Source organism: Staurois parvus, unplaced genomic scaffold, assembly GCF_062004578.1.
Source record: "Staurois parvus isolate SC_StPar_1 unplaced genomic scaffold, SC_StPar_1.0 ptg000631l, whole genome shotgun sequence".
In the NCBI taxonomy this organism is placed as follows: Eukaryota; Metazoa; Chordata; class Amphibia; order Anura; family Ranidae; genus Staurois; species Staurois parvus.
The window spans coordinates 134,822-150,024 of record NW_028318427.1 but is presented as its reverse complement, the minus strand read 5'-3'; the positions used below and the strand labels follow the sequence as shown (position 1 = coordinate 150,024).

The window sequence follows — 15,203 nt, the reverse complement described above, 5'->3', positions numbered from 1 at the left end:
GTCCCTGTACGGCCTCCCATTGCTGCTGTCTCCATCGCCACACTCTGCTGCCATGTGCCACTTTCAGGTCTCTTCACACTGCTGGTGTGTTTAATTTTTTGACATAGGGTGCTGCAAGATAACGGGCCTCACATAGCTGCTGCCAGGCCCCTAATCTGCCATGGGCCCCTATATACCGCCTCCTCATGCTGCTGCCAAGTCCAGAGTCTCTCATGGGTCCCTGTACGGCCTCCCATTGCTGCTGTCTCCATCGCCACACTCTGCTGCCATGTGCCACTTTCAGGTCTCTTCACACTGCTGGTGTGTTAAATTTTTTGACATAGGGTGCAGGCAGATTACGGGCCTCACATAGCTGCTGCCAGGCCCCTAATCTGCCATGGGCCCCTATATACCGCCTCCTCATGCTGCTGCCAAGTCTAGAGTCTCTCATGGGTCCCTGTACGGCCTCCCATTGCTGCTGTCTCCATCGCCACACTCTGCTGCCATGTGCCACTTTCAGGTCTCTTCACACTGCTGGTGTGTTAAATTTTTTGACATAGGGTGCAGGCAGATTACGGGCCTCACATAGCTGCTGCCAGGCCCCTAATCTGCCATGGGCCCCTATATACCGCCTCCTCATGCTGCTGCCAAGTCCAGAGTCTGTCATGGTCCCTGTACGGCCTCCCATTGCTGCTGTCTCCATCGCCACACTCTGCTGCCATGTGCCACTTTCAGGTCTCTTCACACTGCTGGTGTGTTAAATTTTTTGACATAGGGTGCAGGCAGATTACGGGCCTCACATAGCTGCTGCCAGGCCCCTAATCTGCCATGGGCCCCTATATACCGCCTCCTCATGCTGCTGCCAAGTCCAGAGTCTGTCATGGTCCCTGTACGGCCTCCCATTGCTGCTGTCTCCATCGCCACACTCTGCTGCCATGTGCCACTTTCAGGTCTCTTCACACTGCTGGTGTGTTAAATTTTTTGACATAGGGTGCAGGCAGATTACGGGCCTCACATAGCTGCTGCCAGGCCCCTAATCTGCCATGGGCCCCTATATACCGCCTCCTCATGCTGCTGCCAAGTCTAGAGTCTCTCATGGGTCCCTGTACGGCCTCCCATTGCTGCTGTCTCCATCGCCACACTCTGCTGCCATGTGCCACTTTCAGGTCTCTTCACACTGCTGGTGTGTTAAATTTTTTGACATAGGGTGCAGGCAGATTACGGGCCTCACATAGCTGCTGCCAGGCCCCTAATCTGCCATGGGCCCCTATATACCGCCTCCTCATGCTGCTGCCAAGTCTAGAGTCTCTCATGGGTCCCTGTACGGCCTCCCATTGCTGCTGTCTCCATCGCCACACTCTGCTGCCATGTGCCACTTTCAGGTCTCTTCACACTGCTGGTGTGTTAAATTTTTTGACATAGGGTGCAGGCAGATTACGGGCCTCACATAGCTGCTGCCAGGCCCCTAATCTGCCATGGGCCCCTATATACCGCCTCCTCATGCTGCTGCCAAGTCCAGAGTCTGTCATGGTCCCTGTACGGCCTCCCATTGCTGCTGTCTCCATCGCCACACTCTGCTGCCATGTGCCACTTTCAGGTCTCTTCACACTGCTGGTGTGTTAAATTTTTTGACATAGGGTGCAGGCAGATTACGGGCCTCACATAGCTGCTGCCAGGCCCCTAATCTGCCATGGGCCCCTATATACCGCCTCCTCATGCTGCTGCCAAGTCTAGAGTCTCTCATGGGTCCCTGTACGGCCTCCCATTGCTGCTGTCTCCATCGCCACACTCTGCTGCCATGTGCCACTTTCAGGTCTCTTCACACTGCTGGTGTGTTAAATTTTTTGACATAGGGTGCTGCAAGATAACGGGCCTCACATAGCTGCTGCCAGGCCCCTAATCAGCCATGGGCCCCTATACCGCCTCCTCCTGCTGCTGCCAGGTCCAGAGTCTCTCATGCCATGTGCCACTTTCAGGTCTCTTCACACTGCTGGTGTGTTTAATTTTTTGACATAGGGTGCAGGCAGATTACGGGCCTCACATAGCTGCTGCCAGGCCCCTAATCTGCCATGGGCCCCTATATACCGCCTCCTCATGCTGCTGCCAAGTCTAGAGTCTCTCATGGGTCCCTGTACGGCCTCCCATTGCTGCTGTCTCCATCGCCACACTCTGCTGCCATGTGCCACTTTCAGGTCTCTTCACACTGCTGGTGTGTTAAATTTTTTGACATAGGGTGCTGGCAGATTACGGGCCTCCTATAGCTGCTGCCAGGCCCCTAATCTGCCATGGGCCCCTATATACCGCCTCCTCATGCTGCTGCCAAGTTCAGAGTCTGTCATGGGTCCCTGTACGGCCTCCCATTGCTGCTGTCTCCATCGCCACACTCTGCCATGTGCCACTTTCAGGTCTCCTCACACTGCTGGTGTGTTGAATTTTTTGACATAGGGTGCAGGCAGATTACGGGCCTCACATAGCTGCTGCCAGGCCCCTAATCTGCCATGGGCCCCTATATACCGCCTCCTCATGCTGCTGCCAAGTCCAGAGTCTGTCATGGTCCCTGTACGGCCTCCCATTGCTGCTGTCTCCATCGCCACACTCTGCTGCCATGTGCCACTTTCAGGTCTCTTCACACTGCTGGTGTGTTAAATTTTTTGACATAGGGTGCAGGCAGATTACGGGCCTCACATAGCTGCTGCCAGGCCCCTAATCTGCCATGGGCCCCTATATACCGCCTCCTCATGCTGCTGCCAAGTCTAGAGTCTCTCATGGGTCCCTGTACGGCCTCCCATTGCTGCTGTCTCCATCGCCACACTCTGCTGCCATGTGCCACTTTCAGGTCTCTTCACACTGCTGGTGTGTTAAATTTTTTGACATAGGGTGCAGGCAGATTACGGGCCTCACATAGCTGCTGCCAGGCCCCTAATCTGCCATGGGCCCCTATATACCGCCTCCTCATGCTGCTGCCAAGTCTAGAGTCTCTCATGGGTCCCTGTACGGCCTCCCATTGCTGCTGTCTCCATCGCCACACTCTGCTGCCATGTGCCACTTTCAGGTCTCTTCACACTGCTGGTGTGTTAAATTTTTTGACATAGGGTGCAGGCAGATTACGGGCCTCACATAGCTGCTGCCAGGCCCCTAATCTGCCATGGGCCCCTATATACCGCCTCCTCATGCTGCTGCCAAGTCCAGAGTCTGTCATGGTCCCTGTACGGCCTCCCATTGCTGCTGTCTCCATCGCCACACTCTGCTGCCATGTGCCACTTTCAGGTCTCTTCACACTGCTGGTGTGTTAAATTTTTTGACATAGGGTGCAGGCAGATTACGGGCCTCACATAGCTGCTGCCAGGCCCCTAATCTGCCATGGGCCCCTATATACCGCCTCCTCATGCTGCTGCCAAGTCTAGAGTCTCTCATGGGTCCCTGTACGGCCTCCCATTGCTGCTGTCTCCATCGCCACACTCTGCTGCCATGTGCCACTTTCAGGTCTCTTCACACTGCTGGTGTGTTAAATTTTTTGACATAGGGTGCAGGCAGATTACGGGCCTCACATAGCTGCTGCCAGGCCCCTAATCTGCCATGGGCCCCTATATACCGCCTCCTCATGCTGCTGCCAAGTCTAGAGTCTCTCATGGGTCCCTGTACGGCCTCCCATTGCTGCTGTCTCCATCGCCACACTCTGCTGCCATGTGCCACTTTCAGGTCTCTTCACACTGCTGGTGTGTTAAATTTTTTGACATAGGGTGCAGGCAGATTACGGGCCTCACATAGCTGCTGCCAGGCCCCTAATCTGCCATGGGCCCCTATATACCGCCTCCTCATGCTGCTGCCAAGTCTAGAGTCTCTCATGGGTCCCTGTACGGCCTCCCATTGCTGCTGTCTCCATCGCCACACTCTGCTGCCATGTGCCACTTTCAGGTCTCTTCACACTGCTGGTGTGTTAAATTTTTTGACATAGGGTGCTGCAAGATAACGGGCCTCACATAGCTGCTGCCAGGCCCCTAATCAGCCATGGGCCCCTATACCGCCTCCTCCTGCTGCTGCCAGGTCCAGAGTCTCTCATGCCATGTGCCACTTTCAGGTCTCTTCACACTGCTGGTGTGTTTAATTTTTTGACATAGGGTGCAGGCAGATTACGGGCCTCACATAGCTGCTGCCAGGCCCCTAATCTGCCATGGGCCCCTATATACCGCCTCCTCATGCTGCTGCCAAGTCTAGAGTCTCTCATGGGTCCCTGTACGGCCTCCCATTGCTGCTGTCTCCATCGCCACACTCTGCTGCCATGTGCCACTTTCAGGTCTCTTCACACTGCTGGTGTGTTAAATTTTTTGACATAGGGTGCTGGCAGATTACGGGCCTCCTATAGCTGCTGCCAGGCCCCTAATCTGCCATGGGCCCCTATATACCGCCTCCTCATGCTGCTGCCAAGTTCAGAGTCTGTCATGGGTCCCTGTACGGCCTCCCATTGCTGCTGTCTCCATCGCCACACTCTGCCATGTGCCACTTTCAGGTCTCCTCACACTGCTGGTGTGTTGAATTTTTTGACATAGGGTGCTGGCAGATTACGGGCCTCCTATAGCTGCTGCCAGGCCCCTAATCTGCCATAAGCCCCTATATACCGCCTCCTCATGCTGCTGCCAAGTCCAGAGTCTGTCATGGGTCCCTGTACGGCCTCCCATTGCTGCTGTCTCCATCGCCACACTCTGCCATGTGCCACTTTCAGGTCTCCTCACACACTGCTGGTGTGTTGAATTTTTTGACATAGGGTGCTGGCAGATTACGGGCCTCCTATAGCTGCTGCCAGGCCCCTAATCTGCCGTAGGCCCCTATATACCGCCTCCTCATGCTGCTGCCAGGTCCAGAGTCTCTCATGGGTCCCTGTACGGCCTCCCATTGCTGCTGTCTCCATCGCCACACTCTGCCATGTGCCACTTTCAGGTCTCCTCACACTGCTGGTGTGTTCCATTTTTTGTCATAGGGTGCTGGCAGATTATGGGCCTCCCATAACTGCTGCCAGGCCCCTAATCTGCCATGGGCCCCTATACCGACTCCTCATGCTGTGACGTTGCAACAACGTGGAATTCAACCCTACATATGTTAGACCGCCTTTACGAACAGCAAAAGGCCATCACAGATTTCCTGATGTTAAAAGCAGATAAAGGTACTCCCTGTGTAACTTAGATGTCAGCCATTGGCAGCTCATGCGTGACACCTGCGCTTGCTCAGGCCCTTTGAGGAGGCCACGCTATTCGTGAGTCGGCAGGACTATGGGATGAACGACGTCATTCCTCTGTTGCACGTCCTGGAACAAATGCTGTTAACAATGGCTGGTCAGGGTGCGGTAGACGTGGCGCACAGATCTCAACGCCACATGGCCCCTGTGGGGGCAGGACTGGAAGAAGAGGAGGAGGTAGAGGAGGACATTGGTGCTCAGGAATTATTGAGTGAAATGGGTGGTTTTTCCACTCAGCGGACAGGAGTGGAGGAGCAGGAGCATCTGGTAGAGGAGGAGGAAGAGGAGACAGAGGACCCAGACGCACCGTGGCAGTATGCTGTGGAGATGGAGGCAGGGAGTCCCTCGCATTCCTTGGCACAAATGGCCCATAGCATGCTCGCTTGCTTGCGTAGCGACAGCCGAATAATAACCATCAGACAGAGGGATGACTTTTGGCTGTCCACCTTGTTGGACCCTCGCTACCGTTCAAAAATGGTGGCCTTTTTCACACCTGCTGAGAGGGAGGCCAAAATAACGTACTATAAAAAACACCTATGTAGTCAGCTGGTCTCTGCCTGTCTGCGCCAACGTCCATCCTCAGACACTGTGGGCCCTGTGCGCTCGTGTTCCGCTGCCATGGCAGCAGGGGAGGGGTGGGGTGGTAGGAGCAGTGGCAGCTCCACCAGCAGCGGCTGCCTCAGTCTGCAGTCGATGATGAGTAGCTTTCTTCACCAGCGCAGTGAGGAAACTACTAACCAGCCGCAGCAGCAGCAGCAGCATCAGGTGGACCTGGAGCAGGACCTCAAACAACAGGCTTAGGCCTACTTGGACAGCACCCTGCCAACCGAGGTAGACAATCCCCTTGACTACTGGGCAACGAAACTTGACCTTTGGCCCCAACTAGCTGAATTTGCCCTTGAAAGGCTGTCATGCCCGGCCAGTAGCGTGGCATCGGAGCGCGTGTTTAGTGCGGCAGGAGGTATTGCAACTCCGCGGAGGACACGACTGTCCACCCAAAGTGTGGAGAGACTCACGTTTGTGAAAATGAATCAGGCGTGGATTAGTCTGGATTTCAAACCACCAGTTCCTGACACAACTGACTAAATCCGCCATGAATCATGCCCCAAACATGTGCCACTTTCAGGTCTCCTCACACTGCTGGTGTGTTCCATTTTTTGTCATAGGGTGCTGGCAGATTACGGGCCTCCCATAGCTGCTGCCAGGCCCCTAATCTGCCATGGGCCCCTATACCGCCTCCTCATGCTGCTGCCAAGTCCAGAGTCTCTCATGGGTCCCTGTACGGCCTCCCATTGCTGCTGCCTCCATCGCCACACTCTGCCATGTGCCACTTTCAGGTCTCCTCACACTGCTGGTGTGTTCCATTTTTTGTCATAGGGTGCTGGCAGATTACGGGCCTCCCATAGCTGCTGCCAGGCCCCTAATCTGCCATGGGCCCCTATACCGCCTCCTCATGCTGCTGCCAGGTCCAGAGTCTCTCATGGGTCCCTGTACGGCCTCCCATTGCTGCTGTCTCCATCGCCACACTCTGCCATGTGCCACTTTCAGGTCTCCTCACACTGCTGGTGGGTTCCATTTTTTGTCATAGGGTGCTGGCAGATTACGGGCCTCCCATAGCTGCTGCCAGGCCCGTAATCTGCCATGGGCCCCCGTACCGACTCCTCATGCTGCTGCCAGGCCCGTAATCTGTCATGGGCCACTGTTGTCGCTTGTTGGCATATTCCGCTCGTTCAGATGCTCCTTCTCCTGCTACTCCTCTTCACGGATTCCGTCAGCAGTCTTTCTTGGAATCCGTTTCCAAGAGACAACAGTTTGCGAGCACGCACCCGACGGTGCAGAAGCTGAACGTCCTCCTGTCCAAGTTGCTGCTGCCAGGCTCGTAATCTGTCATGCGCCCCTGTACCGCCTCCTCATGCTGCTGCCAGGTCCAGAGTGTGTCATGGGCCCCCGTACCGACTCCTCATGCTGCTGCCAGGCCCGTAATCTGTCATGGGCCCCTGTACCGCCTCCCCATGCTGCTGCCAGGTCCAGAGTGTGTCATGGGTCCCTGTACGGCCTCCCATTGCTGCTGCCAGGCCCGTAATCTGCCATGGGCCCCTGTACCGACTCCTCATGCTGCTGCCAGGCCCGTAATCTGTCATGGGCCCCTGTACCGCCTCCTCATGCTGCTGCCAGGTCCAGAGTGTGTCATGGGTCCCTGTACGGCCTCCCATTGCTGCTGTCTCTATCGCCACACTCTGCCATGTGCCACTTTCAGGTCTCCTCACACTGCTGGTGGTTTCCATTTTTGTCATAGGGTGCTGTATGGCCTCCCATTGCTGCTGCCTCCACCGCCACACTGTGGCTCCACACTCTGGTTTTGGCCCCGTGACTGCCCAAATGAGTGAAGTGTGCGGTGATTCTAAGATCGACGGCACTCATCTGCATGTCATACTGACTGACAGTATTATTTCTCTTCCCCAGCAGACTCCAAGGGCATTTAAATTAAAGGTACAGTGTTCTGCACTAATATTAAGTCTCTCTGAAGCCTAGAAACACCCTTTTTTAAGTTAAATTCACAGCGAATTTATTCGACTCGAATCGAATATTGTCCACGAATTCGCCGAATCAGTCGAATCGAATTTTTCATTTCTTCGCTCATCTCTAGTCTCCACCTGTAAAACTATTCCTGTTTTGGGGGTCATCTCATTGTTGCCCATCTAGTGCACCTATTGTTGATTCCATTAACACCAAAGCAGCTGAAACTGATTAAGAACCCCCTCTGCTACTTAACTGACCAGATCAATATCCCAGGAGTTTAATTGACTTGATGCTATACTCTGATTAAAAAGTGTTCCTTTAATTCTTTTTAGCAGTGTATATCTGTATATTGTGAGGCCCTGGCTAGCAGGATTGTGGATGGTATAAATGTGCCACCTAGTTTTTTCACCTTTACATGATGAGGGTCTCCAGGGTAGACATTTGGTTTTCGTTACAATTCGTTTTCAGAGAAAAATTTATTTTCAAGATTTGGATGTATACGAATCTCCAAATGAACGTAGTAACAAATGTCGACAAATCCGAAAAAAGTTATAGGAATGCGATTGTTTCATTTGGATAACATCACATGATGCAATAGTAGTTCTGGCCCATAGGGAAATTAATTCAGGTTTCAAATTAGTTCAATAATTCAGATTTGGATAATGAATGGATCTGAATTTCCTTCCATTCATTAATTCGATTGCACATGACACCAGTTGATATTGTCAAATCAGCCCATGACATTTCTCTTGGTGGGTTTGACTAGCATCCAAAAATATTGAATCCTTCTGATTCCAATCCGAACAATTCTATAATATATGAAATATATAGCAATCTTTCGGAAAAACTGCAAAACTTTTGAAATCCACCAATGAATATACAAAATGAATGCCGAAGATACAAAATTAATTCTGAAAATGAATCAGTTTAGCATAACAAAATTCTTCAATGAACTAATACATCCGAAACTAAACGTAACTAAAATTTCCAGCATGCACATGTTTACTCCAGGGAATATGACTGATCAGATAAAAAATTTTTGTTTTCTCAGAATCTTAATACATTTTGTGTTGGCCTTGGACCCTGACTGCTTTGTAGAGCTTTGGGTGAAATAAGCCTCAACCCCTAGGTCCATATCTTACCTGGTAGCCAGACCTCATTGTTCTGAGTCCTGGAGCCCAGAGACATTTTATAACTTTGGGAGGGAATAAACTTCCATTCCTAGATTGTAAGCTCGAAAGAGTAGGGCCCTCTTACCCCTCGTACGTTGTTTGTTATTGTTGTACTGTGCCATGTATTGTCCCCCCCTCTATTGTACAGCGCTGAGCAAACCCTTTGGCGCTATATAAACTCGATGTAATAATAATAATAATAATAATAATAATTCCTACCTGGTAGACATATCTCATTGTCCTGGGTCTTGGAGCCTGGAAACATTGTAAAACATGGAGTGGGATCAATCCTCCATTCCTAGGTCCACATCTTACCTGGTAGCTGGACCTCATTATTACTCCCATGTGTGTACAAGCCTTTATAAATGTGAGCTGAGTGATGCTTTATGTGCTCTCTGCTGTGGGAGCCTGCTGCTGGGTGAAAAAGAGCACTGCTGACAGAACACTAAAAAGATAACTGTGTTGCCGGTTTGTTATGGGGAACACCTAGATGAAAATTACAGAAGCTTGGTCTTTCTGCCCTCAACCACCTGGGACACATCACATGTCCCAGGAGTCTGCAGGACAAGTGTGAAAATACAGAGCGATCTCCTGCATGCTTGGTGGGGAGCTGGCTGTGAAAAAGCAGAAAGTCATAACTGGCTCTCACATCCAAAACAGCAAGCCTAGCAAGGAACTGGCAGCTAGTGAAGACGCCAGGACTGGTAAGTGTTTTTTTTTAAAAGTAGACATGTGTGATTTGTTTTTTTCTGATTTGTGTTTCGAAGGAAAATTTCATTTTTGGAGACTTGGATGTATTCGAATCTCCGAATAGACAAAGAAACGAATGGCAACAAATCTGAAAAATTTTTATAATGAATTTACCAAATGCATTTGTTTCTTTCGTTTCATTCAGATGATGCGACAGTTCGAGCCCATGGGGAAATTAATTAAATTTTCAAATTTGTTCGATAATTCAGATTCAGTAAACGAATGGATCAGAATTTCGTTACATTCGTTACTTCAGATGCACATGACGCCAGTCGATATTGTTCAATCAGCTCATGCCATTTCTCTTGATGGGTTGGACTAGTGTCCGAAAATATCTAATCCATCCAATTCGATAATATATCGCAAATATAGCAATCTTCCAGAAAAACTGCTAAATTTGAATGAATATAAGAAATGAATGCTGAAGATATGAAACGAATTCCAAAAACATATCGGGTCAACATAACTTATATCATGAAAAGGAATTCTTCAATGGACGAGTGCATCTGAAATGAAACGAAACAAAAAACCGTGCAGCAAGCACATGTCTATTTAAAAGTTAGCCTCTACAATATTTGTACCTGCTGACTTTTTTAAAAAGGGACCGAAGTTCCTCTTTAAGCTATCCTTACATCTATAGAATATGTTTGGAAACTTATAAGTTTCAGCACCTTTGTTCGATTAACTAAAGAGTTAAGTTGGATGATTCAACATTTACCGGTAGTTTCAATGTGAGCAAGCGAATAAAATCAGAAGACAAGGGTGAAAAATTGTTGTTGAATCTCATGGAAAGGAACAAATTACTAACCACTGAATATGCTCCCGGCTAAGAAGAATCATAATTAGTTTTATGTGCATGCAATTGTCAAAGTTAATCTGGAAGCCGAAAGTTTGTTCTATGAAAATCGAGCTATTGACATAGCGCTCAAACGAAAAGTCATTTGAAAATTTGAAGGCACCATCAACTGGTCAGATGAGCAATTTTGATGTTCTTCTCCAGAAAAAATTCTACAGGTGTAAGGCATTAGTTGCTCGAACAAGCAGATTATTGTTTGTTCTATGTTTAGGACTTGCTGTACAAAGACCCAGCTACACTGAAACTGCTGAACATGAGTGCAGGACAAACCTGCTTGCATTGTTCCTGGGTGTCCCTGCCTCGTGCGTGGTTTAGCACTGCCATTTCCAGTTGACCTTGTCCTCCTTACAACATAAATTTGAAATTTACACTTTAAATTTATTGACCCGGGAAGACTTGTATAGAACTGAGTATGGCTGGTTCAGTGCCGGTCACCTCCCCTCTGTGTCTGAATGAATTTGATGATCTTGTTATTATAGGAAACAGATTCCCCGGATGAGAGCTTTGGCTCTGCCATCATTCACGGGACAGGCTGTAAAATTCTGCTTTTTTTATATTTAAACTTTAAGCCAGATTTCATCCCAAAACATGTTTCAAATCTGGAGTTTATTGTCATCCCGGGAATCATTCCTGAAAAGTAGAATGTATCTTTGGTCCTCTAATAAGACTTTCTACCCTGAAAACCCTTTTCAATGTAAAAGTTTAATCTGTTCCTTTTGATCAAAAGCTGGGCTGCGGGTGGAGACTGGGTGCTTCTGAATGAGGGGTGATATCTCTTCTCCTCCATACTTGCATGAACATTGCTGCTAAAATAAAAACTCTGCTCCATCTGAAACATTTTTAGTTTTTGAAGAGTGGAAAAAATTAGCTCAGGTGCCACCCTTTTCTCTTGGTCATTGCTGAGATGTTTCTACACCTTTATTGGAGTCCACCTGTGGTAAATTAAATTGACTGGAAAGGCACACACCTCTCTATAAATAACCTCACACCTGACAATGCAAACTGTATCAGAACAAAAGCCATGAGGTCAAAGGAGCTGACTGTGGAGCTCAGAGACAGGATCATTGCAAGGCACATATCTGGGGAATTATACAAAAAAATATGTGCTGCACTGAAGGTTCCCAAGAGCACAGTGGTCTCCATAATTCTTAAATGGAAGAAGTTTGGCACAATTAGGACTTTTCCAAGAGCTGCTCGCCTGGCCAAACTGAGCACTTAGAGAGAAGGGCCTTAGTAAGAGAGGTGACCAAGAACCTGATGGTCACTCTGACTGAGCTCCAGAGATCTTGTGTGGAGATGGGACACAGTTGCAAGGGACAACCATCACTGTAGCCCTCCACCGATCTGGGATTTATGGCAGAGTGGCTAGATGGAAGCCTCTCCTGCAAAACACATGAAAGCCCAATGAGAGCCCTTCCCGTTGCTTTTTTGCAAACTCCAAGCGGCCTTTCATGAGGATAGGCTTCCATCTAGCCACTCTATCTGAGTACTTTATGAATCCCCTGTATATAGTGTTAGAGAGATGTTCCGGAGGAGTGGGGATCACACTATCCTCTGCCCTAGAAAGCCTCACAGTTTGGTGTGGACTGGCCAGGACACTCCTCGGACCAGTGCTACAGGTTCAGTAAGTGGCATTCCTGCTGAGCCTAGTTGTACCTTGTGGAACTTTCTGCAATACACAGTTCACGTTACCTCGGCCTATGTGTGATTTCTGCCACCAACACACTACTCTGCACCCTGCTCACAACTTGAAGACATTTTTTTAATTTCTGATGTAGGATCCTTATAGTACATTCTCATTTCTCAAAAAATGTTTTGGTGGGCATATTCACACCACATGTGTTGTTTTTGGTGTAATTTGTTGCATTTTCAGCACAGTAAAAATGTTTGTATTACATGAACTGCAGAGAGTCCCATCCCCACACTCCCTTCAGCATTACAGTTGGATTTACCAGCAGATTCTAAATGCCTTCTAGCACTATTTAATATACCATATAATATACCATACAACAATTCCATCTGAACTCCGATTGATTGGCATGGATAATACAGAAACATTCCTTTGCTCAGATTTTAGCCAAGGGTTCAACATTGTTATATTAGATACTTTCTTATGTACAGTGTTCCTAGTGTTGTCCATAATTTCTGAAAACTAAAACTTAAAGTGTGTGTCAATCCTACAACATGTACCAGTGCACCAATGCTAAAATTTTTTAAAAATAATTCCATTTGGCCAGGATTTGTGAAAGCAATGACATTTACATAGGAAAACATTTTTTAAATTGATAGCAAATTACATTTCCCTCCGGGCTTCTACATAGCCAAAATACATAGCAAACCCCAAAATACATAGCAAACCCCTAAAGGTCAACAGGTATTTTTTTCATTTATTAAACAGTTGAAAGGTTTTAAAAAAGAGACAGATATTTTTGTGTATCCTTTTCCTAATAATTCCAGTACATCTTACACTCAGTAATCATCTAATGGATCTTGGGATTTTGATTCTGCTATTAATCTTACACTTTCCCTTCTACAGAAAAATCCATTCCTCCTCGTCTGGAGTCACTCTCTGTGTCTGACATCCTCAGTGATTCCCTCCGTCTCTTCTGGGAAGTGAGTGGAGGGGAATTTGACTCATTTCTCCTTCTGTACCGTGATGCTGAGGGCAAACCCAAGGAAGTCACATTGGATGGAGAGCAACGTAAAATCACCATTGAAGATCTGAAACCGGGGAAGAAGTATAAATTCATTCTGTATGGCATTGCAGGAGGAAAGAAAAGCAAAGCTGTTACATTGGAGACCACCACAGGTGATGGAACAACCAACCCACCTAATAAGCTGTTTATTTTGAGATTCACTTTCTATATTTTTCCCTATTGTTTTTGCCTTCTACGTGTATCAGGTAATTTAAATAGATCCTGTCACCAATTTTAAAAGTTAGGTAAAAGGTATCAGGTAAAAGCACAGCAAAATGAAGTGTTTGCATCCAGTGTTTTCCCTTTCCATAGTTATTTATTTTGACTTGCAATGTGCCTTTGAACTGGCTAAGGGAAACTGGCCATACAGGAAGAGTTGATTCCTTAGAGCAACCTCCTCACTCATTGCACACCATAGTCCTGTTCACTTCTAGGAGTCTCCATTTACTGTCCGTGCTGGCTTAGCTCCTCCTTCCCCTCATCTCCTTACATAACCTTTTATGTAATTTATGAAATTGTCCAAAATGTTTTGGTATGCTGACGCCTTAAGACTTCCCTTCACTGGAACTAAGGGGCCAAGCCCAAACCCTGAAAAACAGCCCCACACCATAATCCCCCCTCTACCAAACTTTATACTTGGCACAATGCAGTCAGGCAAGTACTGTTCTCCGGGCAACTGCCAAACCCAGACACGTCCATCAGATTACCAGACAGAGAAGCGTGATTTGTCGCTCCAGAGAACACGTCTAGAGTCCAGTGGCGGCCTGCTTTACACCACTGCATCTGATGCTTTGCATTGTACTTGGTGCTGTAAGGCTTGGATGCAAGTGCTCGACCATGGACATCCATTCCATGAAGTTCTCTATGCACTGTTGTTGTGCTAATCTGAAGGACACACAAACTTTGGAGGTCTTTAGCTATTGACTCTGTAGACAGTTGGTGACTTCTGCGCACTGTGCGCTTCAGCATGCGCTGACCCCACTCTGTCATTTTACGTGGTCTACCACTTGGTGGCTGAGTTGCTGTTGTTCCCAGTTGCTTCCACTTTGTTATAATACCACTAACAGTTGACTGTGGAATATTTAGTAGCAAGGAAATTTCACGGATGGACTTATTGCACAGGTGACAACCTATCACGGGACCACGCTTGAATTCACTGAGCTCCTGAGAGTGACCCATCCTTTCAAAAATGTTTGTAGAAGCAGTCTGCATGCCTAGGTGATGATTTTATACACCTGTGGCCATGGAGGTGTTTGGAACACCTGAATCCAATGATTTGGAGGGGTGTCTCAATACTTTTGGCAATGTAGTGTATGTGGCATACATAAAATTTGAATAAAGTAAACAATCTTAACAAAAAAGTAATAATTTTGCAAAAAGTAATGGTCACTCATTACAAAAATGAAATACAATCATCTTGTGCACATTAAACAAAACTATTTTATTCTGCTCTAATCTACTATTTATATTATTACTACTACTACTACTACCAGTAACTACTATATTTTCTATTACCATTGCTACTACTTTCTCTCTAAGAGAGAGAACTTCACGGACCCCATGAAACCCATTATAGGGGTCCACGGACCCCAGGTTAAGGCCCCCTGCTTTAGAGTGTCACCCAGCAGAAATCTCTGGTCTCTTGGATGGCCACAAAAAAGAGGCTTTTCCAGGTAAATAACATACATACAATATGTTAAATGCATTTACATTCGTATGGGAGGATTGCTATTGAAATTAATGGTCTGGTGACAGAGTCTCTTTAATTCCCTGAATAAAAGTGATATTATTCATAATTTTCCTTCCAAGACCTCCTTGGTAATCTCATACATGTCCCAAAATAGGACTACAATTAGAACAGGAAAAAACTTGAAAAGGGAAATAATTGAAATTTGTTGCTGAAATGAATGGTCTGGCAATAGTGTCTCTTTAATTTTTTTTAATTTAGAGTGATTATACTTATAATTCTTCTTCCAAGACATCTTTGGCAAGCTTGACTT

At 47.6% G+C, this 15,203-nt stretch overlaps 1 protein-coding gene across 2 annotated transcripts in view; it reads left to right on the top strand.

The window, feature by feature from the left end:
* Positions 1-15,203, top strand: part of TNXB (tenascin XB) — a 205,408-nt gene that overhangs the window by 133,154 nt on the left and 57,051 nt on the right. For both annotated transcript variants that reach the window (XM_089693391.1, XM_089693392.1), the window contains one exon: positions 13,044-13,316. In XM_089693391.1, the coding sequence (XP_089549517.1) occupies positions 13,044-13,316 (273 nt within the window). The remainder of the gene's footprint in view (positions 1-13,043; positions 13,317-15,203) is intronic.